The 27,879-nt window shown below is 36.6% G+C and overlaps 1 protein-coding gene across 27 annotated transcripts in view; it reads left to right on the top strand.

Moving 5' to 3' along the window:
- The window catches only part of SGIP1 (SH3GL interacting endocytic adaptor 1), a 204,969-nt gene that overhangs the window by 147,414 nt on the left and 29,676 nt on the right, over positions 1–27,879 (top strand). For 9 of the 27 annotated variants that reach the window (XM_072820662.1, XM_072820678.1, XM_072820669.1 and 6 more), the window contains one exon: positions 4,531–4,590. The exons of 8 other annotated variants lie outside the window; for them this stretch is intronic. In XM_072820662.1, the coding sequence (XP_072676763.1) occupies positions 4,531–4,590 (60 nt within the window). Of the gene's footprint in view, positions 1–3,544; positions 3,611–4,530; positions 4,591–27,879 lie in introns of all 27 variants that reach the window. 10 more of the 27 variants (XM_072820660.1, XM_072820659.1, XM_072820664.1 and 7 more) reach the window with 2 other exon arrangements.

Raw genomic sequence — 27,879 nt, forward strand, 5'->3', positions numbered from 1 at the left:
CTGACCTCAGATGACCGACTAACATATTCTTTAAACTCATTGAGATTCGTAGAGAAAATGACACACACAGAGAATTTGAACTGTGTCCATGTTTTATACAATGGGTTTTTATACTCCCTGCCTCAGAAATCACAAATCTTGGCCAGTGATTTTGATTCTTAGCACAACCAGTACGCATTCTTTCAAAATGAATGACAGAGGGGTTGAAAAACAATAAAGCCACCTGAGAAGATACTCACACTGCTTCATTGCTGAGGAGCATTCCGACTTAATTTGTTTGGTTCTGGGTTTTTGTTTTGTTTTAGTTTTCCTCTTCCTCATGCTCTTGTCCTTTACTTCCCGCGTCTGTGAGTCACCCAACAGCCACTTCTCTCCGAAGTAACTGCCTTGTCAAATGGCTGCCCAGCAGCTCCTGTGTATTGCTGTTTATCTCTTTCTGGAGAAGATGTGCTTTAGCAGTTCAGCACCAAGGGGTCGACTATTCATGACTGACGTGGAATGTCAACTTTATGTAGTCAAATGGCTTGCAGAGGATGGAGAATTTTAGCAGGAAACTTTCCTCCTACCACACAAAATTTTTTCAACATTTCCTATGACATCTGAGCCAAAACTGGGGCAAATGCGGTGGAAACTTCGTACATATTTATTTGCACTTGCTTATTGCAAAGTTTACTGTAATTCAAGGACAAAATTTTTAAGTAAGAATATGCCCCCTGAAGTCTTGAGACGTAAAATCTTCCATGAAAGCTCTGATATAAAGAAATAAATCTGATGCCACACCTAAAAATAGGACTTTCTCTGCATTGCCACACTCAAATAATGAAGAACCCCTCTGCAACTGTATATCACTGAATTTAAGACACCTCCCATCAGAAAATACACTATTATAGTATACATGACTAAGAAAGGAAGGGGAAAGCTGCCAAGGGAGCTAAGATGCAATGCTTTCTTATCACATTAATTTTAAGGCCCATCCCAATTTCAAAGATGTCAAAAATGTAAAAAAAGTGGACATATCAGAATTAATGAAATATAATACACTCCTTTTCCATGAGAAGAACTTAAAGGATCTTCACTGATTTGGGGGGGGGGGATCCTATTAATATTATGGGGATAGAGAAAATGTTTAAAATTATTCTAAGAAACAAACTCTTAGCCATTTAGAGATAAACAGAGTTGCTTCTAATTATCCATTTTTCTTACTTTTTTTTTCTTATTTCTATGGGTAATAGTAAAGGGGTTTTTTTTAGATGTTTGCAAAATCTTTGGTACCCCAATACAATAAGAATACCATAAAGACAATTTTTTCATTGTTAAATGAAAATAAATATATTTTATAATATAATATATAATAATATAATATATAAATATATATATTTATATTATAATATATATTGTTAATTATATTCCTTCCCTGTTAATTATGCATTTGCAACTGCATCTTTAACATCCTCTCAGAAATCTGAATGAATGAAAAGTAACCACTTACGACACCAGAGGAAGCAGTAGGTAGATTTTGATGTTTCCTTTAGTGTAGAACTCTAAGCAAAAGTGATTTATATTCAGTACTGGAATATTAGCCATAGCATCTAAATCTTACAATATTTTCTCCAAGTCTTTGTCTCTCCAGGCTGAGTGGCAATTCTGAATTGGATAAACATTCTTTTAAAAATACTTGTATTAATGCCAATTACTTTACACAGAAAGACCTTTGGAGATGGATATTCCCGATCTCAATGTAAAATTCCCACATTTAATTTTAGTCTTTTTTTCTTTCTACTATTTTTTTTAAAACCTGTCTCTATTACTGGCTTCCCCATCTCAGATCAGTTTGAGGCAATTTCCACGGTTAGTTCCTAAGGAAATTTTTTCTTCTGTACTTAATTTGAGTGTTGCCCTTACTTAAAGCAAGCACAGAGCTATCCAAAAATTCATCTTTTGTTTCCCAATTTATTTATGATGCTGTATTCTAAGCTCTCAAGTCCACAACCACCATAAAAAAAATTGTGAGCATGTTATTCAGCCGTATGAACTATTCTTTTGGAACTTCAACTCAAAAAACAAATGGCAGTATTGGAGGCTCCTTTTTTTTTTTTTTTTTTTTTTTGTATGTGAATTCTTGCCTTCTCTTTATTTTTCAATTTTTTAAAAAATTTTCATCCTAGTATAGTTAACATACAGTGTTATATTAGTTTCAGGTGTACACAATAGTGATCCAACAATTCTATATATTACTCAGTGCCTATCATGATGGAGGCTCCTCATTTTAAGGAAATTGTAAATATGAAGTTAGGTCTTCAAAGGAAAGAAATATCCTCCATCATTCTCCATTAACAGGTATGAAAGGGTATTGTAACATTCAGATACTGCCAGTGTAACTGTTTGGCTTCTTATTTTCTGGACAGATTATGGAGTGTCCTTCTTGTTGCCAGTTCCATTTGTCTTGTCCTCTCCTACAGATATTACAGGCATTGCATCAACTTGTTCCAGGCACCAAGGAAGCCACTTGTATAATAAAACCTGATTGACAGGTGCTATCCTAGAACCTGAAAAATTGTTAAGAAGCAGTTTTCCTGCTTTACTTAAATCTAGGAGGCAAGCCAGTAGAATATTTTTTCCAAGAAACATTGGTTATAGAATAATTTTACTACCCTCATCCATTTCCTTATCTTCTCTATGTTGTGGGGAGGATTCTCCCTTATGGGTCTTTGTACAGATTTGATTCCGTTTTTAATTTAAGTTGTAATAATAATCTTTAGACCTGTGGAACTGAGCACTTCTTTAGTTGATCATATAGAATAGAACTCCAACTACCTGTATTTGTTAATAGGTGAGAAAGGAGACCGCGTGCAAAGATCTGGAACAGTTGGGGTCCAGAACAACTGTTGTGATCAATTTACAAAGATATTTGTCCATAGTTGGATACCATAGCCAAAGATGGAATTACAGTCATACTGCCCAAAATTAACAAGCCACAACTACTAAAGATGCATGCAAGGCAAACTGAATTTGGATACTGATGAGTTTGAAAGGGGATACTTCATTCAGCTACCTCAGATTTATATTGTTGCTTTTTTATGGTCTTGTTGAAAGCTTACTCTTTCCCACTGGGGCAGGGGGAAGGTGTATTCTGAGTGATCCTGTGTACCAAGAGGTTCTATTGATGGACATATGTCTGGCCACCTGAGAACTATGTCTGAGTAGAATGCACTTACACAAGTCAATTACTAATGGGAGTGCGTTTAACAATTCCCTGCAAAGGTGGAGGCGTGATTTCTTCCATGGAGCTGACTTCAACCAAATTCACAGATGCTAAAACCTGGCATTTAAAAATCTTTAATTTTTTCCTCATAGAACCATCATAAAATAAGCACATCCCCTTTTTTTATACCCTATCATCATGATCCTGGTGTGTTAGGTTTTGTTTCCTTTTTCCATTAATATCATTCTTGTGTTTCAATTTATGAAGTGTACTGCTTGATTTCATTTGGGATTTGTATTTGTGTTTTTGTTTTCCATTCCTTTATATTTCTTTGGTTCGTAGTGTCAGAAGATGATGTTTTTTATGACAAACTGCCCTCGTTTGAAAGGCGCTGTGAAACGCTGGCAGGTATGGTGCTAGCCAAGTGATCTCTAGATATCCAGACTTTAAAAATCCAAGCCATTATGCCATCTGAATGCTGTAAACTTAATGGACATGCTAGTCACCTCATGAGTGTCTGATGCCTCTCAGATGCACCCTGTCTATTTATTATTCATCGTGGAACTCATATCACCAATTTTTTAAGTGAACATATTAAAAAGCAGCAGGTTGCATGACAGTTTCTCAAAAGGTTTGAAAAAGGTGAGATGCTATTGCTTTGTGAATTTACAAAGGAAGGAATAATTTAACTGCTCAGAATTACATGTCCAGTGACTGCTTTTTAATTTAAAATATAATAGAACACCGTCAGTAATCTTGTTTTCTCTTTGGTACATAGGTAAAGGGTGTTTTGTGTCTGGATGCCTAAGGTGATTCCAGGGGAGGGGACGGAAGATATGTGACATCTTCCATGAACTTTAAATTGATATGCAATGCTGTTGTCATTTAAAACCTAAGCTAAGTTTGATATAATCCATAACTCCGAGTTTATCTTTTTGAAACTATAGAAGGGGATGACATTGAAGATGAAATGGATACAGCAATTGCTGAATGACCGTTTGCCCTAACTAGTGCAGTTAAAATATGCTGACGCCCCTGCATGGCCAGGAAGACTTCCGCTCCATGCGCGCAACCACCGAGTATCAAGCTACCAACAACACGTGCCCATCCCTTTAGGCCTCCATAGCTTTGCTTTTGCTTTCTGTTTCCCGAACTAAAAACAAAAACTAAATCATAGATTGCCAGCCTTCCCTTTTTCCTGCACGCTAATGGCATGCAGTGCCTCCGCCCTCCCCCATAGTGAGATTAATGACCTGTAACTCATACTGTGTCCTTCTCTCTCCCTCTCCTTAACCTTTCCCATCCCGCTTCAACTCCTGGCCATACAGAGAATGAACAGCCTTCCCTCGTTTGGTTTGACAGAGGAAAGTTTTATTTGACTTTTGAAGGTAAGTAGTACATAGCATACCAGATTCTAATTTATACCCCGCATCCTTTTTTTCCCCTCTGCATTTCCAAATCCCAGTTCTCTTCAAAAGACCTGGTCTCACCTTCTATGTACAAATGCTATGGCTACTTAGAAAATATTAAATACTAAAGAAAATATGACATGAATTTGGTTTGTATGCATCTTCAATTTTTCATATTAAAAAAATCAAGCCAATTTGCAGTCAATATTGGTTACTTAATTAACTGTGTTAAATTGGGAAAAACAAAAAACAAAAAAACACCTTTTTTGGCCAAGGAACTTAACTCTGTCAACCAGGGCTCTTTCTTGACTCTTTTGCAAATGCAATACAACAAATGTAAGAATGTTTTTAGTTGGAATTGGCATTCAATTTTGTTTTGGATAATTAATATTTTAAATACGACATCCATCATTGTAAAACATAAATATGTATACATATTCTTATGACAAGGAATGCTGCATAGGAAATTTAAAAATGAGGAAAACAGTGAAAAAGAGTATTTTAGTAAATTCTATCTACTGAAATTGCAACTGACATGGCTGTAGTAAAATGGACAACTATTACTGGACTTGCTATTTTAGAAAACTAAGGAGAATATACATAGATATAATGTCAGATATTTAACCTCAAAGTTGGATAATTTGTTACATTCTGAATTAAGGATTAACATTTATCTGTTTTATATTTAAATTCTCAGCCATTTTAACAGACCAGGCATTTGATTAAAAGTTCAATTTAGGCTAATTGTGAGGAAAATTTAAGTAATTTAACTGTGGGCCCTCTTACCCATAAGTATTTATCACTTAAGCCCCCACTTTCTACCATTTTAAATAGCTAAATTTCTCCTAGGATCAAAAGTTGTCCAAAATATATTCTGCTGTAGAGTCAAATCTGAACATTCATCTTGTCTTTCTGTTCCATGACAACAAAAAGAACTTTCCTAACTTGAGTGTGTGTTTTATAGCAATTCTAAAAATCAGAATGACTGATACAGATTTTTAAGTAGCTTGTGAGGTGTGGCTTTTTTCTCTCTGGGATGAATTTTCCCTGCAAGATGGTCCTGGAGCTGGAAGCCCTTAGCTTGGAGTAGCTTAGATAGCAGCAGAAAAGAATGACCTGATTCAAGGTTTTCCAAATACCTGATGCCCAGCCCTGGCTCAGGTGGAGGACAGCTGAATAGGTAGTCTTCAGGCAAGGATGCATGTTTCCCACATGATGTCAGAAGCCTTCATCACCTCAGGTCATTACTTTTGTAATAACCAAGATGCGAAGTCCACAAACATGATCTTCTAAACTTTTTCTTTGAATCAGATGGAATTAAAAAGTGCCCAGGTGTCTTTTTACTGATCAGCACATCTCAAAAGGAGAAGCTATGGTTGAATAGGTTGGTAAACCCCAAGTACAGCAAATACCTGCATATGTAAAGGCTCTATCTCTGGTTCAGTCTGACCACAGCAGAATAGTTTACCTTGTTTCCATCAGGAAATTGAACAATATGCTACTGCTAATCCTCAAGTAATTGGGACTTCATTAAAAAACAACTTGGATGGTTTTTGTTGTTTCCTTTTGTTTCGGTTTTAGAGTAGCTATTTGCTCGTTTGCTTCTGTTTGAGCTTGGGTTTCTTTAAATTAGAGAGAGAGACTTTTTAAAAAGATACCTGTCTAAAGACAATTTTAGATTGTTGATTTGTTTGTTTTTAAAATATATATTATCAAACAAATATAAGTTTTAATAACTGTGTGGAATAACATGCTATAAACTAGTTTTTTCATTTTAGGAAAATACAATTATAATATATAATATACAACATAATATGAGGTATTTAAAGTTGATAACATAGCCATTCTAATTAGTAAGATCTGAATTTCATAAGCATCTTGATTTGGAACAAGAAAGTCATGAAAGAAAGTGTTTTAATAGAAATAAATCAGAATCTTTAGTACTGTTTTACCTTCATCTTGGACTTAGCTCAAGTCAAGGAAGTATAGAAAGGGCTTCCTGAGGGACTGTGGGAGCAGCCATATCATAAATATATGCTCCTACTTGTCTCATTAAGAAATGCTTATGTAGGTAAAAGTACATTAAGATGAACTTTAGGACTTTAGAACTTTAGTTTAGAAGAAATTAAACATGACACGTTGCCATCTGAGCATGAATGGCTATGTTATTAGAGAAGGGTGGGGGGCCTGGATAACTCAATTGATTAAGTGTCCAACTCTGGTTTTGGCTTAGGTCATGATCTCAGGGTCATGAGATCAAGTCCCACATTGGGCTCCCTGGTTAAGCAGCTGACTCTTGGTTTCAGCTCAGGTCATGATTTAGGGTTATGAGATCCACCCCTGCATTGGCTCCATGCTCTCTCCCCCATTGCTCCCTGTACATTAGCCTCAGGTATTTTTAGCTAGTGCAAGCTGGAAGGATTTTTTTGTTTCTGCTGTGATGATAAATGACATGGAAATTGCCTTGAGAATGTGCCCCTACCCAAATTTTTTTTTCTATCCAAATTTTAAACTCCAAAAGGACCATCATTAAACATGTTCTATCAAATAGCCCTTCTAGTATATTCTTCTATGGCACTCCAGTTTTACCCAAATGTGGGTAAAACCATTCATATTATCATTTTCTTCAATTCTTCATTCAGGGAATAGAGAAAAAGATTCCCAGGTCAAATTATTCACCTGTTCTAACCAGCTTTTAAATTATTATTTATTAACATCTAAATAGTGTTCTTATAGTGTTCAAAACCTTAATGGGTCTTATTCATTGCTTTGTTCTTACAGTGTTCTAGGCATTAAGTTATTCAGTAAGTGTTTGAGCCACTGAACAACCAACAACTAACTAATGAACGTTGGCTTATGAATTTATTTGGAGATAAATGTGATAAGCTTCATACTTTAAAATTTGATTTAGCAAGAAAGATAGAAAAGTGTTAAACGATGGTTCTAACCCACAAGAGTCCAAAGCTCTTCTTAGTGTTTCACTTTGGTAAATAATTTAAATAATTTCAGTAATATCTTAACCTATTTAAGTTGTTTTTTTTTTACAAAGTAAAGGTTGCAAAATGTAATAAACTAATTCATCCAAGAGTATCCTACTGAAGCTATCAAGTATTCTTCTGAGATGGAAGGAAAGGAAAGATATTTCCATGACAAGTAGAAGATGAGACCATTAGACATTTGAACAATTCCCTAGAGCATTTTAGCATGAACATGTTTCCAGAAATGTCCACTACTGTCCCTCTTTGATTAGCTTATTCAACTACAAAATCGTCTTGTATTTGGTAATGAAAAATGAACAAACAAAAAGCCCTACAACCATTCTTAAGTGTCCTTGTGTCTGAATATCGTCTCCATCCTCTGTGCATACAGCCTCTTGCACACTTATTTCTAGACTGTTCTGTGCTCTTGCTATTGCTTTTACTCCTATCACGCCTTCGGAAATGTCACATCTTTAGCAACACCTCCTCTACATTCGCAGGCTCTCTGCCAACCTCGCCCACCTGTTTCTTTAACTGAATCCCAGCTCTCTTCAGGGACTATCACTTCTATAGCACTCAGCCTGAAAAGTTCTTCAGTCTTCTGTGGGCCATATGTCATGGGACTACAAGGCACTGTTTGAATTCCCCCAATTGCCTGTTGCTGCTTCCAGACCACGTCCTGGTGAGCCTGTGTGCCGCCACCTGATAATTCCACCTCCTGTCACTCCTGATTGCTGTCCACTACTGACCTACAGAGCATTCCTCTGCATTTAACTTCAGGCTTAGAGATTCTGGGAGCCCCCTTTGACCCTCTTCTTCACCTTGCTTCCTAGCTTATCCTGTGATGGAGATTGATGTGGATCACCCATCCAACACCCTGGTTTTAGGGCCTCTTTGACTTCTTCAGCTCCAACACACTTTCTTTCTACACTACTCAGTCATCCACACCTCTGGCCACATCTTGGAAATGGTCCCCACTGGCAAGTGTCATTTTGCTATTTCATAACCAAGAATTTGTCATCCTTTCTGTACACCAAGGACTGCATTAGGCAGTGATTTTTTTCATTTAACAAATATGTATTGAGGAGAACTTTGTGCTAGTACTGTGTAAGCACTCCCCAGTAGGAAGCAAAACAGAAAAAATATCCCTGTCACCATAGAGCTTACATTCTAATGTAAAGAATCAAAAATAAGAAGATAAATAAGTCATAGAGATGTTAGTAAGTTCTACAGAGAAAAATGAAATAGAGAAATACACTCCCAATGGAGCATATTGGAGATTGCAATTTTATATAGGGGAGCCAGGAGTAATAAAAGCAGTGGATAATAATAAATATTATCAGAGTGCTTATCTATGTGCAAAGTACATTCCACTATTATGTCATTTCATCTGAACCACTCATCAATGAAGAAATTAAGATTCAGAGAATGTAAGTAACTTTCAAAAGATCACTCAGCCAAGAAAGGGCACAGTAGGAATTTAAACCCAGGTGGCCTATCAATGATGCTTTACATACATGACCTCATTCAGTCTTTGCAATACCTGTTCAGGTCAGGGTTTCTGGTGGGTTTTTCCCCAGCCTCCCTCCTGACCTTTCAGCTCTCCATTGCCCTAACTATACCTTGTCTCTGACCTCACTGAGACCTCTGGTCTCAGGTCCATCCTATTCTCACTGCCCTAGCACTAACCTACATTCAAGTTCTTTTCTAGGGAGTTCTTTCCCCTAAAGGAAAAATATGTTTCTGTAATGATAATGACTTTAATTATCTCTTACAACGGCAGCTACATTTTCTATTGAGTGAGGGACACATTCAGAAAAATTCCTTCTTGGAATTACATTGTCTATGTGAAAAGAATTAACTCTTGACATTTTGAACTTCTGACCTCCTTCAGCAAGGTTTTAAATATCCTTACTGAGTAGTTGGTAAGGTAGAAGCATAGCCATGGACCAGTCAACTTTCCTTACCCTGACATAGTGATAACATCCTGTAAGAAACAAACAGGTTAGATTTTTCACATGGGGCCAGAGGACATTAATTAATTCATCTGAGAGTCATTGGGAGAAGGAAAATTGGAAGGTATGACCAGTTTTCTAGGAAGCAACTGCTTTGCTAAATTCACAATATTCTTTAAGTGAGAAGTGTCCACTAATTGTCCCCACCCTACTGTAGATAGGCCCTTTATAGTCAACAACCTGGTAAAGTTGCATTAAGTACAACTAGGCTAAGAAAAAATATATAGAAACATAAAAAGCAGTGACACAAGACAGTGAAAACATTAAAATCATACACCCTAACTCTTCTGAATGTCTATATGTAAATTATATGGTATATATAAAATGTAAAATCCTTTCTATTAATAACTGAAAGTCACAGAGAGCTTTTGTAAATAGCCTAAACGTGTTAAGATCCAAGTGAGGCTGAACCTGCAAAATGTTCTACCCGGCAGAGTTGCTGAGGATTTCCAAATTCATGTCACTGCTTCATAAAGGAAGTAGTTACCCAGTTCTGAAAATCTCTAGGATTGACTAATATGCTGATATTTCACTTGGGTTCTTGCCCTTTGAGGCAGTTGCCCTGTTTCACTCATGTCTACTGTATGGCTGGTGTGCTGGAAATTGACCATGGGCCACATTTTGTGCTAATTACTCCATATCCACATATTCATGTAAATCCACAAAGCAACTGTATGAGGTGGGCAGTATTGCTTTGTTTTGGGTTTTTTAAAAATATTTTATTTATTATTCATGGGAGACACACACAGAGAGAGGCAGAGACACAGGCAGAGGGAGAAGCAAGCTCCCTGCGGGGAGTCTGATGTAAAACTTGACCCCAAGAGCCTGGGATCACAACCCGAGCCAAAGTCAGACACTCAACCACTGAACCATCCAGGTGTCCCAGGTGGGCACTATTGTTATTTACATTTTATAGATGGCTAAACAGAGGCTCTGAGATTTTAGATCACTTTCCTAAGATAACACAGCTAGTCAGCGAGTGAATTCGTTCTGGAGGAGTTAAGTGTGGAGTTATAAAACCAATGTTCCCAACTACTATAATATTCAAATCTTGACTGTGCCAGTCAATAACCATGTAACCTTGAGAATATCTCTGAGCCTCTGTTTTATAATGTCATAAGTACTTTGCAAGACAATTGGGAAAGTCAAATAAGATAGTTTTTTTTATTAATGTACTATATAACATGAAAGATTTTTTGGTTTTATTTTGTTTTTATTGGGACTTTATGTTTTTAGAGCAGTTTTAGGTTCACAGTAAAATTGAGAGGAAGTATAGAAATTTTCCATATACACCCTGGCCCCATACATGCACAACATCCCCCACCAGAATGACATATTACAATTGATGAACCTACATTCATATATTATAATCACTCAAGGACTATAGTTTACATTAAGGTTCACTCTTGGTATTTTATATCTTGTGGATTTGGACAAATGTATGATGTGTATCTACCATTATAGCACAATAAAGAATATTTTCACTACCCTAAAAATCCTTTGTTCATCCCTCTTCTGGCCCTCAACCCCTGGCAACCACTGATCTTTTTACTGGTTCTATAGTTTTTCCTCTTCCAGAGTATTATATATTTGGAATCGTATGATATGTAGCCTTTTCAGATAGGCTTCTTTCACGTAGTAGGATGTATTTAAGTTCCTCTATATGTTTTTATGGCTCAATAGCTCTGAAAGGATTTTATTATTCATACTTTGAGCTTTCATTCAAACTGAATAAGGAGAATTAAAGGAAGAGCCCACAAAGGTTCTCTACCCAAGATGAGTTTGTTTCTTATGTCTGCTATTTTCCTGGTTTCCAAAGTCATCTCTTGAGTCTCTGGTAGTGACTAAGCTGGAGAGTTTTCTCTTGTATCTCCATCAGACTCCCTTATGGCCATAACAGTCTTAAATATACAATTGTTTCTGAATGTGTCCCTCACTCAATAGAAAATGAGTAATTGAATAACTTTAAAGTATATAAATGTTAGGGGCAACTAGGGGGTTATTCATTTAAGTGTCCAACTCTTGATTTCAGTTCAGGTCACAATCTTAGGGTTCTGAGATCAAGCTCCCTGTTGAGTGCCATGTGGGGCATGAAACCTGCTTAAGATCCTCTCTCCCTCTCCCTCTGCCCTTCCCACACTCCTCTCTCTCTCTCTCTCTCTCTCTCTCTCTCTCTCTCTCTCAATCTTAGTGTGTGTGTGTGTGTGTGTGTGTGTGTATATATATATATATATATATATAGCCTTGCTTTGTTCAAGATTGAAGACTTTCACTCCCCAGCAAAGGAGATAAACCCTGAGTTTGAATTACACATGCTTGGGTACAGAAGTAGATTATATAATGGTATTTCCCATCTGACTGGAGTTACTAAAAAGAGAACTAGTTCCTTCATTCAATGGTTAACAGGCATTCCCATGATGTCTTCGGAGCTCTAAGCCCCTGTGCAGGAGTGATGGAGGTAAAACAATGCTTTTGCCTTCTAGGAATTCACAAGAAATGGAGAAGATAGGCACTTCCTACAAAAGATATACTATACCACAAGTCATAATAGAATGTAACAAAGTGCTGGAAATGTATGACTAATGGATAGACTTTAACTGAGAGAAATCTAGAATAACTTGTGGAGGCCCAGAGACCTGAGCTAGCTGATGAAATTTGGGGATTTACTGAAGCAGTTCAAGAGAAGTAGTCAGGCACAGACAGTATTGTTTTCTTCTGGAGATTTGAGAAACACTATTGAGGTAGAATCATTTAAAATCTACTAGGATGTAGAAGGGAGTGAAAGCTTCCATCCTGAGACACAGGGAGAAGGGTGCTGTTGTCAAACCAAGAGAAAGAGGTCTCCAAGAGTGCTAGATTTGGTTAGGGAAAAAATGAGTTACTTTTAAGACCTCTCAACTTTAAGATCCTGTACCTTCTATGTAGATGAGTCCCGGAGTAAATAGACCATGCAAATCTGGGAGTCATTTGCTTAGAGATAAGGACTGAATCCATGGAGATAAGAGTTTAATCTTGGGGCATGCCTACATTCAGGACCCAGGTTGGAAAAAGAATGCATTGTAACTTGGAACTTTCTCCATAGTATTCTTGCTTTAAATAGCCACACAAATATCAGTGATTAATTTTTAATGCATTATTTCAGTGGATATGCTTTTGTGAAATGTATTCCATGCCTAGTTCTTTTGCTGATCTTTTGTCTCTCAGTTATTCTTGTTCTAGGGAATGCCTAACTGGCTGACTCAGTTGCACTCATTATGACTGTTAATCTAAGTACCAGATAGGAAGATTGCAGACATCAAGCCTAGAAAGAAAATACCAGCTTTTACATGGCTGTTATTGCAAATGCAAGTCAACTTAGAAATGATGCACTGCCTCCTTTCCCAAACTGCTTCCCCATCAAAGCCTTTGTCCTCTTTGTGTGTATGTCTTTCTCAAGTGCCTTATAATCTTCTATCTCTACTTCCTTTTTCTTCCTTCTGACACACAGATATGAACACTCAAAATTGAACATAATATGAGACTAAGGATAGTTTTAGTATTTGTTGTGTACATCAAGTAAAAATGTAATGACTTGTACAAACCTTAAAAATAATTGAATAATAAATTTTGTATTTCTTTGTTCATGAATAGAAAGAAAATTCTTTTTTATAGGATTCTTCATTTTTCTTTTTCCATGAAGCAAGAGCTCTGCAAAATACTGTAATGTTCCCTACCTATCCCCATAATAAACTTATAGCCATATCTGTCATGGTCAAAAGAAGGAATTTGTTGTCTATTATATTATACAGTTTGACTTGAAATATTCCTCATGGGCAGCTCCAATATGTATATGCCTCGATGTGCTCATAGTCACTATGCTTCAGCTGGAATCAAGGCTGTCTTCATATGTTTATATATATATATATATATATATATATATATATAAAATTGATTATGATGGGTGCATAGCAAAATGAATAGTTTTCTATATTTACTAATTCTGCAATCATTAAGTATCTGATAGGGAAAACAATAACAAACTGTGGAATAAGGCCTTGATAATATCGCTATAGGGACAGATAGTGTTATGGCTGTATTCATTCAATCAGTAAGTGTTTTTTTGAGTCCCTACTATGTGCATGGTGAAAGGTATTTCATGCATATGAAAGGTATTAGGTTTACAGTAGTGAACAAGGAAGACATGCTTCTCTTTTTATGGAGCATAGAAGTCAGACATTAAACAAGTAGTTACAATAATGTGCAGAGATTGCTATATTCAAGAAATAAGTATTTTGGAGGCAACCAGCAGAGAGACCTCACCTGGCCTCCCCGGTTAGAGAGAGCTTCCAAAGGAAAAGATGAGAGTGATATTTAAGTGTACACCGCTTCTGCTTTGAAGAAATATAAAATGTCCCTGAGTTAGAGTTCTGATATAAAATCTTATGTAATATAAAAATGTTAACCTACAGATATATTGGGTATTATCCTAGGTATTAAAAACAGAAAAAGAGTCTCCAATTAATTTATATCAGTTTATTTTCAGCACATACACATGCAAACACATACACACAGAGAAAAATATATGTTATATAGAGAATGAAAGAGAATGTACATTCATGTATATGTGGAGAGAGAGAAAAAGTGTGTGCACATGTGTGTGTCCTCACATTGGCTCTGGAATTAGCCTTCCAGGTCTGAAATATAACCTCAGCACCTGAGCAACTTTAAGTAAGTTATCTAACCTTTCTAAGTCTTGATTTCCTCTTATGGAAATTGGAATAGCAATGGCACCTAGTGCATAGGGTGAAGTCACGATAAATGGTCAAGTACTGGGCAGCCCCGGTGGCCCAGTGGTTTAGTGCCACCTTCAGCCCAGGGTGTGATCCTGGAGATCCAGGATAGAGTCCCACTTCAGGCTCCCTGCATGGAGCCTGCTTCTCCCTCTGCCTGTGTTTCTCTGGCTCTCTCTCTCTCTGTGTCTCTCATGAATGAATGAATGAATGAATGAATAAATAAATAAATAAAATCTTTTTAAAAAATGGTCAAGTACTGAGGTCAGTGCATGCAAAGCACACAATAGCCATTAGCTATTAGCACTATTTTCCAACTTCACACTTCCCTTGCTTGTAACATGGCTGTGTTTTGCGGAGTTTTTGCCTGCTTTGGAGAAGGTTGGGTTGTAGCACTGTAACCTTCTTCCACATAAAACATGTGGGAACTTGATCAGCCGTGAGTTGCTACATGACCTCCCTCCTTGTCAGCAGGGACAAGGAGCAGTCTTTTCCCCACTGCTTATGGAGGAAGAGAATGATTTGGAAGCAGGATGCATCTTCCCTGCTGTATACCCCCTGCCTCTACCAGAGCCTATCTTTAAAGCTGACTTGTTGAGACTAATGATCTGGCTGGTTATACGCTCCTTAGGGTGCTGTGTTAATGCTGATGGGAGATGCTGGAAGAAAATCTGTTACCACCTCTTTTATTAGAGGGTTTGTAAATCATGGCATTTCAGCAGATATGACAAGTAATTTCAAACTTCCTGAGAAAAAGAAAGGAGAAGCTGAGAATCACCAGGGGGGATACCGCTTTACCTTTGCAGAGTTGCAAGCCTTCATCATGCAATAGCTTTTTTTTTTTCATTATTATTATGTGTCCTCTAAGGAGAGCTATCCATAAATTAAGGCTGCCCATCCATTGTACTCTGGACTCTGGCACCCCAGACAGAGAAGACCCTCTGGCCCCTTCAGAGACGAAAGCTGACATAATGAATAAAGAAGTGATTCAAAGAGGTGGTGTCAAGACTCAAGAGAATCTCCCATTTCTAAGCATTTCATGTATGTGGAATGAATATATTTAATCAACACCATAAATACCTTTAAGAGATTTTATTCAGTTATTTGTGAAAGGCCTTTGTAAACAAACTATACAGTACTATATGCATGTAATCATTTCCTCAAATAATAATTGCCATTAATGAATATTTAACATGTGCTAAGAATTTGCATTCATTGCTTCATTTATTAAGTCAGAGATTGATTTGGGCTCATTAAGATACGGAATTTAAGACGAAGCATTAAAAGAAGCCATTGCCCTTAAGATTTTTACCCTTTTGTATCTTCAGCTATTTTGCAACATGCATGTGGCAATAATTTCTGCTAGAGCATGGACTTTTAGCAGGCAGGAGTCTTCCTGGACTTGTTCCACTTCTGCTGGCTATTTTGTATTAAGTCACCAGGACATGAGTAAATATGGCCTTGGAATTTCTTTTCCTGCTGGCACACCTCCATACAGACAGTATGTGTTATTTACCATTGTGTTTCTTGATCTTATATTCAGAATAATTACAGCATGCCTCCTTCTAAGATCTGATTTAGATCCTTGAAATATGCCTCTGAGAAAGCACGAAAGGTCATTCTGGAGAAGCGTCACAAAGGAACAAGGGTGATGTTAATTTTTCAAGGATGTTTTGGTGACTCTTGAGAGTTGCAGTCGTCATTGTTAAGCATGAGGCCAGGAAAAGGAAGCATGAGTTATTTAATATTGATCACTCCTTTCCTTAGATTTTGCCTTTTTTGGGCAAAAATTCTTCAGGAAACTGGCAGCTCAAATCCCAGGCTTTCAGACAGTCAGACTACAATAGCATTCTTCATGCCTCTCCATTCATAAATATTAGCTCCCTAGGGGAATAACTTTGTAGTGATCAAAATCACCAGCATTTACTTTTTTGCTATAAGAAGAACCATTCAAAAAATAAGGGAGAAATGTAGAAATCTCAGTGTTATTTAAGATCTAAATCCCAATTTCTATTTATATTTTTTGCCACAATATCAAAGCAATGTGTGCTCATTATAGAAAGTTTAGAAAAACAGAAAAATATTAAAAAAATGAAATAACTTATAGTCTAATAACCATAAATAAGAACTGCTATCATTGGTCTATTTCATTTCTAACATTTTTCATGTGATATCACTGTGTGTGTGTATGCATGTGTAGTGTATATTTTTATAATTATGCATCCTTTTATTTTAACATATAATGTCCACCATGCCATTCAAATGTATTTTAAAATAGCTCATAGTTTGCTTCACTCTGATCATGACATTGATTTAAGCATATTTTTAAAAATTCAAACAATATGGAAAGTATATATGAAAGTAAATATGGAGAAAGAAAGAAATCCTGTTTGCAGCCACATGAATGGATCTGGGGGACATTTGCTAAATAAGCCAGACAGAGAAAGACAAATACTGCATGACATCACTTATATGTGGAATCTAAAACAAAAACAAAATCAAGTCAAACTTATAGAGGCAAAGAATAGAAAAGTGGTTGCCAGGGGCTGGCAGGTGGGAGAAATAGGGAGAAGTTGATAAAAGGGTACAAAGTGTCAATTATACAATGAATAAGGTTTGGGGTCTACTGTATAAGATGGTGACTATAGTTGATGGTACTGTATTGTGCAATCGGAATTTGTTAAGAGAGTAGAACTTAAATGTTCTCACCAAAAAATATATGCATATATACAAAAATATATACATATATATGGTGATGAATGTGTTAATTAACTAGGTAAGAGGAATCCTTTCACAATGTATATTCATATCAAATCATCATGATGTGCACTTTAAATGTCATACAATTTTCTTTCTCAATTATACTTCAATAAAGCTGAAGGGGAAAAAAGACCCTAAACTACAAAAAAATAAATAAATAAATACAACCCTGATCATACTATTGAGAGACTAGTCAAGATGACATTTTTAACCTTTGATGAAAAATATTAAAGAAAAACCTCTCTCTATATGTAACATGTGTGTATTACATTTACTTGATTCCAAAAGGCTGTTCATTAGGATATGCTCCACTGGTTTAATGACAATTTTTGGGTGCAAAGGAAACTTCATTAAATGTAGAAAGCATTTTTTCTAACAGTAATAGACCAAATGCAAGTCACCATCTTCAGTATAACGATTAGAAATTTAGACTAAACCTATTTCATATTAGGAATAAAGATGGTTCTATCTCAATTCTGGCCATCAGCAGTTAGGTTTTTATGCTGCATGTTCATAACCCTGACCTCTTCCTTCTCTTTGACATTGATAGTTTAAGTGGGGGGCACATCAAAAATTCCAGGCTTTTATCTGTCCTGAGTTTTTTTATAAATTGCCAAAGGTAAATAGTTTTTCTCAAAGTCATCTAAAAGTTTTTGAGAGATAGTTTTATTATATATTCTTTTATGATGCATAATTCAGTCATAACCTACTTGTCCCACCTGCAGAAACTGCAGGCAGTTTCTCCTGCCTGCAGGTGCATAGCCTGGTATGTGACAGTTTATCTCTTGTGTACAAATAATTTTTCACTTTATTACTGCATCAGATGGAATCTTTTTTTAAAAAGCATTTTAAGGGCAGCCCGGGTGGTTCAGAGGTTTAGTGCCGCCTTCAGCCCAGGGTTTCATCCTGAAGACCCGGGATTGAGTCCCACGTCGGGCTCCCTGCATGGAGCCTGCTTCTCTCTCTGTCTGTGTCTCTGCCTCTCTCTCTCTCTCTCTGTGTCTCTCATGAATAAATAAATAAAATCTTTAAAAAATGCATAAGGAAGAAATAAGGGTCCAAATGCAAGTTAAAATGTAGTGGTGAGAGGCTACCAATTCAGCTCAACTGAGGAGACCGTAAGGTGAACTGGTAACTTCTACTTGTGGCTATGTCTGGCAAGTACAAAGACAATGGTGGAACATGCTCTATTAGGAGCTGTTTCTTTTGACATTGGTTCCAAGATACATCTCAACTTTGGATCTTAACAGACTCCTTGTTTGTTAAAATTGTTTTCAAAAGTATATTTCTTAAGATCAAGGAAATATATTACAAATAATTTTATACAAATAGAATATATAATCTACCCTGTAATCTTCAGTCAACAGTAGCCATTTTTTTAAGATATATTTATTTTTTGAGAGAGAGAGAGAGAATGCACATGTGAGAGGGGAGAAGGGCAAAGAGAGAGGGAGAGAGAATCTCCAGCAGATCCTGTGCTGATGCAGGGCTCGATCTCACAACCCTGACATCAGGACCCTGAGATTAGGACCTGAGTGGAAACCAAGAGTCGGACACTCAAAGGACTGAGCTACCCAAGCATCCCAATAGTAGTCATTTCAACTTACCATATGCAGTGTGTGTGTCTGTGTATACATGTATGTGTATATATACTCATTCATCTGATAACCATGTTAATGGTTCCATAGTATTATATGGATGTATCTATCTTCTATTAGGGGATATTTAGGTTTTTACCATTTTTATTGCTATTATGTAAAATGGTGCAATGAGCAGTCTTAAATATATATCTTAATGTACTTGTCTTAATTTGTCTAAAAATAAATCACTAAAAATGGAGTTGCTATATTAAAGGGTATGCACATTTTAGACATTACACTACATTACTGTCAAATGTCTCTCCAAAAAGTTCATACCAGCATTATGATTAACAATTTTTCCATGCCCATATCAACAGTTATATCAATATTGTTCGCTTTTCCCAATCTAATTGAGAAAATGTAATATGTAATTGCTTTTAGCTCTATTTTTAATTACTGAAAACTTTTTAACATCTGCCTAGCATTTCACTGTCATGAATCATGATTTATTTCACTTCAATTATTAGGCATTTAAATGGCTTCAAGTTTTCCTACATGCAGTGAACATCTTTGCATATAATCCTTTGGCCTGAAGATATTTTCTTAGAATAGATTTTTAAAATTGGAATTATGGGCTAAAACTGTGAAGCTTTTAAAAGTTCATGATACACATTGCCCAACAATTTTCCAGAAAGATTATACCAATTTTTACTTCCATTAACATTTTCTTATAGTGCCTATTTCATGAAGTATTTTTTTTTTAGATCTTTTCTAATCTGAAAGGTAAAAATTTCTTTCATCTTGTTGCATTGCTTTGGTAACTAGTTAAGGCTGAACTTTTCATACTATTTTAGCCATTTATGGCTTTTCAGTGAATACCTTGTTCCTTTTTAAAAAGTCTTCATGTTGCCCACTTGTATTTGAGGAAGACTCTAACAGGCTAATATACTAGTGTTGTCAATGCCCAGGCCATACCTTCAAGTAGCCACCATTTCTATAAAAATTCATACTAGACATTCCACAGGAAAACATATTTCCCCTACCCAAATATACTTGGATGTCTTTTTTGGAAACTCTAATTCTTCCTATTTCTTAACAGACTTCTTGCTTGTTTTTTTTGTTTTCTTTTTTTTAAGATTTTATTTATTTATTCATGAGAGAGAGAGAGAGAGAGGCAGAGACACAGGCAGAGGGAGGAGCAGGCTCCATGCAGGGAGCCTGACGCAGGACTCCATCCCAGGACTCCAGGATCACACCCTGGGCCAAAGGCAGGCGCTGAACTGCTAAGCCACCCAGGGATCCCCTCCTTGCTTGTTCTTTTGGTACTCTTGGACCTGTGTCATTGCTCCCATTTGGTTTGAAACCTGACCCAGGCTCTCTCTAGTTTCTCTGATTAAATAAAATCCCCCGACTATATTCACTTCCTCCCTGCCTCAGCTCAAGGATTGCTCATGGGAAAACACCTTTCCTGATGTGACCAAGCTCTCCAGCCTTTCTTTCCTGTGCTCTGTTCCTTTGTATGGTCCTTATTAGATATTTTTCCAAGTATCTCGATTAGATCACCCATAATTATGGCACAACAGATATTACTCAGTGTAAATTGTTTTTTTTTTTTTTTAAGATTTTATTTATTTATTCATGAAGGACACAGAGGAGAGAGACCGAGGCAGAGACATAGGCAGAGGAAGATGCAGGCTCTATGCAGGGAGCCTGATGTGGGACTTGATCCCGGGTCTCCAGGATCATGCCCTGGGCTGAAGGCAGGCGTTAAAGCGCTAAGCCACCTAGGGATTACCCCCTCAGTGTAAGTTTAAAGAAACTATTATCCTCTAGCAAAACCAGTTGCTTGAAGTTTTTCCCAAAAGAGCTGCTGAGGTATCCAAGGACATCCATGTCCAGGGCTCTTTTAAAACTAGAAACCAGTACAACTCAAACTTTTTTTCATTATCCCCCTTCTTACCCAGGGAGTCTTTTTAGACCTTTGTTTTCTCCTAATCATTCCCTACTAGAATTTTAATATCACAAATGCACTATACATCTGGTTGTGTGATGTATATCTGTGTGCTTTATACATAAAAAATTAAGATTTCTTTCATGTTCCCCCAAGAACCAATTTCCACACTCTTTGGGGTGATATTACCCTACAGAGGATACACACTGTGCACCCAGGCAAATCTCGGAGCAAAGCTCACTAATACGAATGGGAAAACATTGATAATATAGGGTAGGGTTTAAGAATGCCATTGAATTTTGATCCGCTTTTCAGTCCCAGCACCTGAGCAAATTATGTAATTTTATAAAGATTCAATTCCTTCAATGGTAAACTGTACATATTAATGGAATGTACCTCAGAAAGATGTTTTGACAGTATAAGACAAAATGCACATAAAGTATCCAACACAGTGACCATCACACATCAATGCTCTACATAAATTAGTTCTTGATATCATTATTCATATTCTTTGTATACCATGCTACTGCTGACTCAGCCTTAGATTCTTGATCAAACAGTTAGTACTGTCTATACAAAATTATCTAGGATTTGGTCAAGTGAGTTCTCATAATGAGAACATTTTCATTATGGCTTTGTCTCCCACCTTGTGTCTATTTTTAACAAGAGTCCTTGTGTTGAATATATTTGATGTGATTTTGATGATGACTTTTGTGTCTTAGGAGGTTTTTGATGACTGCTTCAATTTCCTCCCTGGTTATTGGCCTGTTCAGGTTTTCTATTTCTTCCTGTTCCAGTTTTGGTAATTTGTGGCTTTCCAGAAATGCGTCCATTTCTTCTAGATTGCCTAATTTATTGGCGTATAGCTGTTCATAATATGTTTTTAAAATCGTTTGTATTTCCTTGGTGTTGGTAGTGATCTCTCCTTTCTCATTCATGATTTTATTAATTTGAGTCTTCTCTCTCCTCTTTTTAATAAGGCTGGCTAATGGTTTATCTATCTTATTAATTCTTTCAAAGAACCAACTCCTGGTTTTGTTGATCTGTTCCACAGTTCTTCTGGTCTCGATTTCGTTGAGTTCTGCTCGAATCTTTATTAACTCTCTTCTGCTGGGTGTAGGATCTATTTGCTGTTTTTTCTCTAGCTCCTTTAGGTGTAAGGTTAACTTTTGTATTTGAGTTCTTTCCAGTTTTTGGATTGTTGCTTGTATTGCGATGTATTTCCCCCTCAGGACTGCTTTTGCTATATCCCAAAGATTTTGATGATGAAAACGAGTATAATTTTTTTCATAGTCAAAAATATTTTTTAGGGGGCAGCCCGGGTGGCTCAGAAGTTTAGCACTGCCTTCAGCCCAGGTCTTGATTCTGGAGACCAGGGATTGAGTCCCACATCGGGCTCCCTGCATGGAGCCTGCTTCTCCTTCTGCTTGTGTCTCTGCCTCTCTCTCTCTCTCTCTCTGTGTATCTCTCTTTCTCTGTCCCTCATGAGTAAATACATTTTAAAAAATCTTTAAAAAAAATATTTTTTAGGAAGTTAATTAAATATGGCATTAATGTTGGATGATGGTTTGGGAACTGTAAGCAAAGACCTAGTTTGAAGAAAATTCTCTATAAAACATGACAAAAATGTTAGCTAATCATGTTTCTGGATTGAGTGATATTTGAAAAGCAAGAAATATATGCTTATCAAATATATACTATATATGTACCATATGCAAGTATGCAGGGATTTATGAAGAAGAAAACTGAAAATAACTCTAATCCCATTTGCTTACCCAGAAATTCAGTATCCTTAATTATATTTTGTGCAAACTGGTTTTTTTAAGTGTGCCTTCCTCGTTTTTCATAGAGTCAAATGCCTTGCACACTGAAAAGCATGTAACATATAATTTACACAGTGCTACTGAGTTAAGATAAGACCTATCAGGCTCCTTCTATAGAAGGAGCAGAAAGTTAAGTGGACCTACACTTACATCCTGACTCCACCACCTACTGTCTGTGAAAATGTAGGCAAATGACTCTTTCAGACTTGCTTTCTTGATCTGTAATATGTAGTCATGTCTATTGGGCACAGGATTATGGTGATAATTATGTACTATGTGTGAAGCATAAAAGACAGTGTTTAACTCATAACAGGTTCTCAGTAATACTGATGCCTTCTTTTATGAGGTTTGCCCTTTTTCCTTTTTATCGATACTCAGCATGTTAGTTGATGCTACTTATCTCATGATGTGAGAAGTCAAAGTAGCAATTGGGGGTACTTCTTAACTTTTATAAGCTTCTGGATTGGTCATCTACAAAACAGTGATAATAATATGTTTTTTTCTTAAAATGTGAGGATTCAATAAGGTAATGCATATGAAACATGTAGCAAAGCCCCTAGAATACAAAAAGTATATGCTTAATTTAGCTCTCATCATAGCATTATTATTAGATTATGCTATAGCATTTATTAGGCTACCAGAAATTCTTAAATAGACAAAAATATACAAATATACTAAAAATAGACAAAATAATTTGTGGATAGAGCTTCATATGCAGCATACACACAAACACACATATATATGCAACATATACATATGTATTTCATATAATTTAAACCAGCTAGCTTATGTAAAATCATAACATTCAAAGATGTAGAGAAAAAGAAAAAAACTAGAAGATTTTTATGTAGTAACTGTCTCTTAACTCCTCTTCTTACAAATTTATCCTAAATTTTTTTTTTGAAAAAGAAGCAGCTGTGATTCTTAAAACGTGCCATAGCTTTACTAATCATCACTTCAGCTAAGATTCACAAGGTCTCAAGAGCACAACTCACCTTCTCAAGTAAGCTCTCTGGATATAATTCTTTCTAATGTAAAAAGTTCTAATCTTCGTTGCATCTTCTCTGGTGTGCTAAATGCATCGGGTGTTTGGGGGGCCTGAAGCAATACTTTATATATTGGGACTGCCAGGCAGATTTTTCTTTGTTGTTCATGGTGATGGCTGTTATTTATTAGCATTTACTATGTGCAGGAAGGTACCCAGTGAAACTCTATCCAAGTGTCATTACTGGCATCTTTGCAGTTATTAGATTTTATAGGTAAAAACCAACATGAAATGAAAGCATTTACTTATAACATTAGTCCCAAATTAACACTAGTGTCTATAGTATGTATCCTTACTGATGGCATAAATGCAGTCAGTCAGTTTCTCTGTAAATGTCCGATCTTAAGAACAATGGACATACAATGCAAATACAGTGCACATTTGTTGAAAAGTGAAACTGCCAATCATAAAATGGATACAGGATTCTATAAAGTCAGTGAAAGCACTGGTGTAAAGATCCTTAGGTTACACTCATAGCCCTTGTCAGCTGAGGGTTTAGCAAAAAAAATATATATATATATATTAATAACTAGAGAAGGAAAGGAAGCTTACATTATACACACTTCAAAAGAAAATCAAGAAATTGGGAGGCCTTTAGGAAATTTATAAAACTCTCAATTAACTCCGCAGTAATGGTTCACTTTATGATCATGAATCAAAGCCAAATCTGAATCTAGATTGATGTGTAAAGTTATAATACAATTTTGTCAGAAAAGTGAACCTTTTCTCAAAATATCAACACAAGTCATTTTCCCTCACCCTAAGAACTCACTGATTATTTAATTGTAGTGTGTTAAAATATTTTTTCACAAATTGAATATATGACAGTTTTGAGTCCCAATCAAGCCTTTTACCACTACATACTATGAAATTTAAATATATTCATTTTGAAGTGATTTTTTTCTGATACTGACTGTCCTCAGATAACAAGGACATCCTATGTTATCATATGTAATTCTCGTAACACCTGTAGAAGGTACCATCTCCGTTTCATAAAAGGATGATGCTGGGCCTCAGAGAGGTTAAGTAATCTGCTCAAGGCCACACAGTAAGTGATAAAGTCAGGATTCAAATGTAATTCAATCTGATTCCAAAAAAAAAGAAAAATTCAATCTGATTCCAACATTCTTTGTCTCTCTCACTGCATTGTACAAATATTATCTATAAAGTATCATAGAATTGAATATAATTATCTTTTTATTAATTCTAACTAATACAATCCACTTTTTCTGGAAAAATCTAACCCAATTCCCACTGTCCACTACTTCATACAACTCTTAGAGTTTCTTCTCTCTTCCTCTATGCATACAGAGACTTTCTGTTGCTTCCATCTATTGGTTCCATCTCCAGCACTCTTACTCCTGGACATAGGGTCATTTGTCTCCCGCCTACAGCAAGCCTGGTGGAGTGGGCAGTTACCGGGTAAACTGCCAGGGTAGGAATGGTCTTCAAACAAGACCACCCTCTCCTGTTGCTCATGCTTCCAGTTGGGCTTTCAAAGGGACTGTTTCCAACCCCAGATGAACAGAAGGTAAAGCTTGTTGCTCTTATGGCATCTTGGCTTTTACAAGTGCACACCCTCTCCTCTCTAATTAGATAAGGTTGCTAGCACTGTATCAGTGTCCCAATTTCATGGGCACGTGGCTGGAATAACTGACCTGCTCAAGGTCAGATGTGAACTAAGCAGCATGGTGAAGAGTGAAGTTCACAGCCTCTGACACAGCCCTAGACTCTTTACTATAGAAGCAAAGCTTAGTAACTACAAGTGTAGGTTGCTTGCTCTCTGAATATGAGCTAGTTACTTAAGCTCTCAACACTTCATCATCTGTAAGAAAGGGATGTTAACAATAACACCTACTCAATGAACCGGTTGTGTGAATCAAAGGAGTTGGTATAAGAGAAGCATTACAAGAGTTTGGCACAAAGTTGGGGAAAAGTGAACAATAGTTATTACCATTTAGAACAGATAGAAACAAATGGTACAAACACCCTGGAGGGAGGCATGATTTTGACACAAATTCATATTAAATTTAAAACAACTAAAAAATAAGTCTTTTCCATGAGCTGGGCTTGATGTGAAAACAGTTTTAACGTCCAGTACTGCGAAGTGGAAAACATTATACACAAAATGAAGAAGAGGGTGCATAAAGGGGAGGTGAGACCTTGCCACAGGTTTGCTTCGGGCACAATTTTGTGCACATCTTCGTGACACGCTTCACCTCCACGCCAATGCCCAACCAGCAGTGGTGTGAGGCCAGGGGCTCTGTTAACCCGACACGCAAACATTTATTTATTTGCAGAGTTAACCTTCTTGTACTCTTACTCAATTTCTGTACCTGAGTTTGCTTGGAATTGCTATTTTGTCAGACTCCACAAGCTAGTGGCAGCAACCTGTCCTTCTGGGGGTACTGCAAATGCGCCATCATATGCCTAACATAATTTGTTCTGACTTCTGTGCTATTAGAGCAGATTAGGTAAGAGGGTGGGATCCAGAGTCAGGCAATGCATCCCAATTCTGTTCATACTGCTTACGTTAGTATGTGTGACTGTGGGCAAGGCTCAGGATTTGTTTTCCCATCCCTAAAAGAAGAACAATAATGGTGGTTGCCTTATTGGAATCATAGCTGGATTTAAAGCTAACATCAGGAAAGCTCCTTGAATAGTTCTGGGTATGCAATAAGAAGTAGATGTTTTTGTTGTTGCTACTACTGTTTTTGTTAGTCAGGACCTGGAACTGAATTTTAGCTGTACTGCTTTCTAGCAGAGTGACCTTTGGCAAGTAAAATAGAGATAATCATACTGAACCTGTTTGTCCTTTCAATGTATGAAGAACATAAAGCCACCTTAGTGTTTGATATTTTATTATGTTAAAGGATACACATAATAAATACTGTTTCTACCTTGAATTCTTTAAAAATATCATTAACAGTAATGTAATAATTATAATATTAAGCTATTCTCTAACTTCACATAGTGTTTTATCTTTCATTTGTGTCTAATATTGTAGTCCCCTTCCAGACCATAAGCTCCATGAAGGGGGGTTGGCATATCAGTCAGCAATTAGCACAATGCTTAATTATTACAGGAATTCATATTTAAATGAATCCAAAGAAAGTACATTTCAGCCAATTTTTATGTCCTAAGGGTCCAAGCATTATATCAAGCAACTTTAACAGATACAATGGCCACCTATGTGATCTGCAAAAAACCATACATCCAAGTCTGTATGACTCAAGAGCTGAAATTTCTTTTTGTTAAATCACAGAACAGCCCACCCTATACTATTCATTTGGCAATTAATTTGCAGTGAAATAATCTTGTAGCACTATCAATTGAAGTATTAAGCTCTTCTTTTTCTAACGGTTTTATTTATTTATTTATTTGAGAGAGAGAGAAACAGAGATAGCAAGTAGAGAAGCAGGCTCCCCAGTGAGCAGGGAGCCTGATGATGTGGGGCTCAATCCCAGAATTCTGGGATCATGGCCCAAGCCAAATGCAGATGCTTAACCAACTGAGCCACCCAGGAGCCCTGAACTATTAAACTCTTGCTTGCATATGTTACTGCTATTAGATGTTTCCATACGTTTATGTCTTATTTTCTGGAAGTTTACATATTGATGCTCCCACCACTATCTTGCACATAGTAGAGGCTCAGTAAATGTTTGACAGATCCACTCAAATCCTCATTGAAGAGAAACTGTTTTCAAAGCAGCCTACTTCTGTGTTAGAACATTATTTCTACAGTTCAAAAAAAGCTAAATGTGTATCAACAACTTAAAAATCATAGAATCCTAAAACAGAGATTATATGATCTACTGCCTCTATTTTATGATTGAGAAAGCCAAAAGTAAATTGACTTGCCCAAGGTCACAAAGCTATTAATTTGCAGATTCATGGCCATGGTCCCTTGTGTCACTGTCTGGTAATGTTCTTCCAGATGTTCAAAAATAGTCTCTAGGCCCCTAAATTATCTGCCCCACTATCACTAGAGCAATCTAAACTCAAGCCCATCATAACTCCCTTATTTCAGATATTTCAGAGGCCTCTCATCTTCTAGAGATGGTGTTCTTAACCTCAGTTTTAGGACCTCCAGGCCCTATTTCAAATTACATGAATGCTGTCTACATGTGCACTCCGCTTTGAAAAGCATCCATAGATTTGTATTAAATTATCAAAAAAGTAACTATGATCTTAATGCCGATAAGTCACCTATAAAATAAACAATTTTTACTAAGTTATTTATACAAAACTGTTCAAGACCTAATTTCTAGCGGCCCCCAACCTCATCTCCTTCCCTGTCTCATCTTTCAATACCCACCACATTTGCACACATTTGCAAATAGTGCC

This window comes from Canis lupus, chromosome 3 (assembly GCF_048164855.1).
Source record: "Canis lupus baileyi chromosome 3, mCanLup2.hap1, whole genome shotgun sequence".
Classification (NCBI taxonomy): Eukaryota; Metazoa; Chordata; class Mammalia; order Carnivora; family Canidae; genus Canis; species Canis lupus.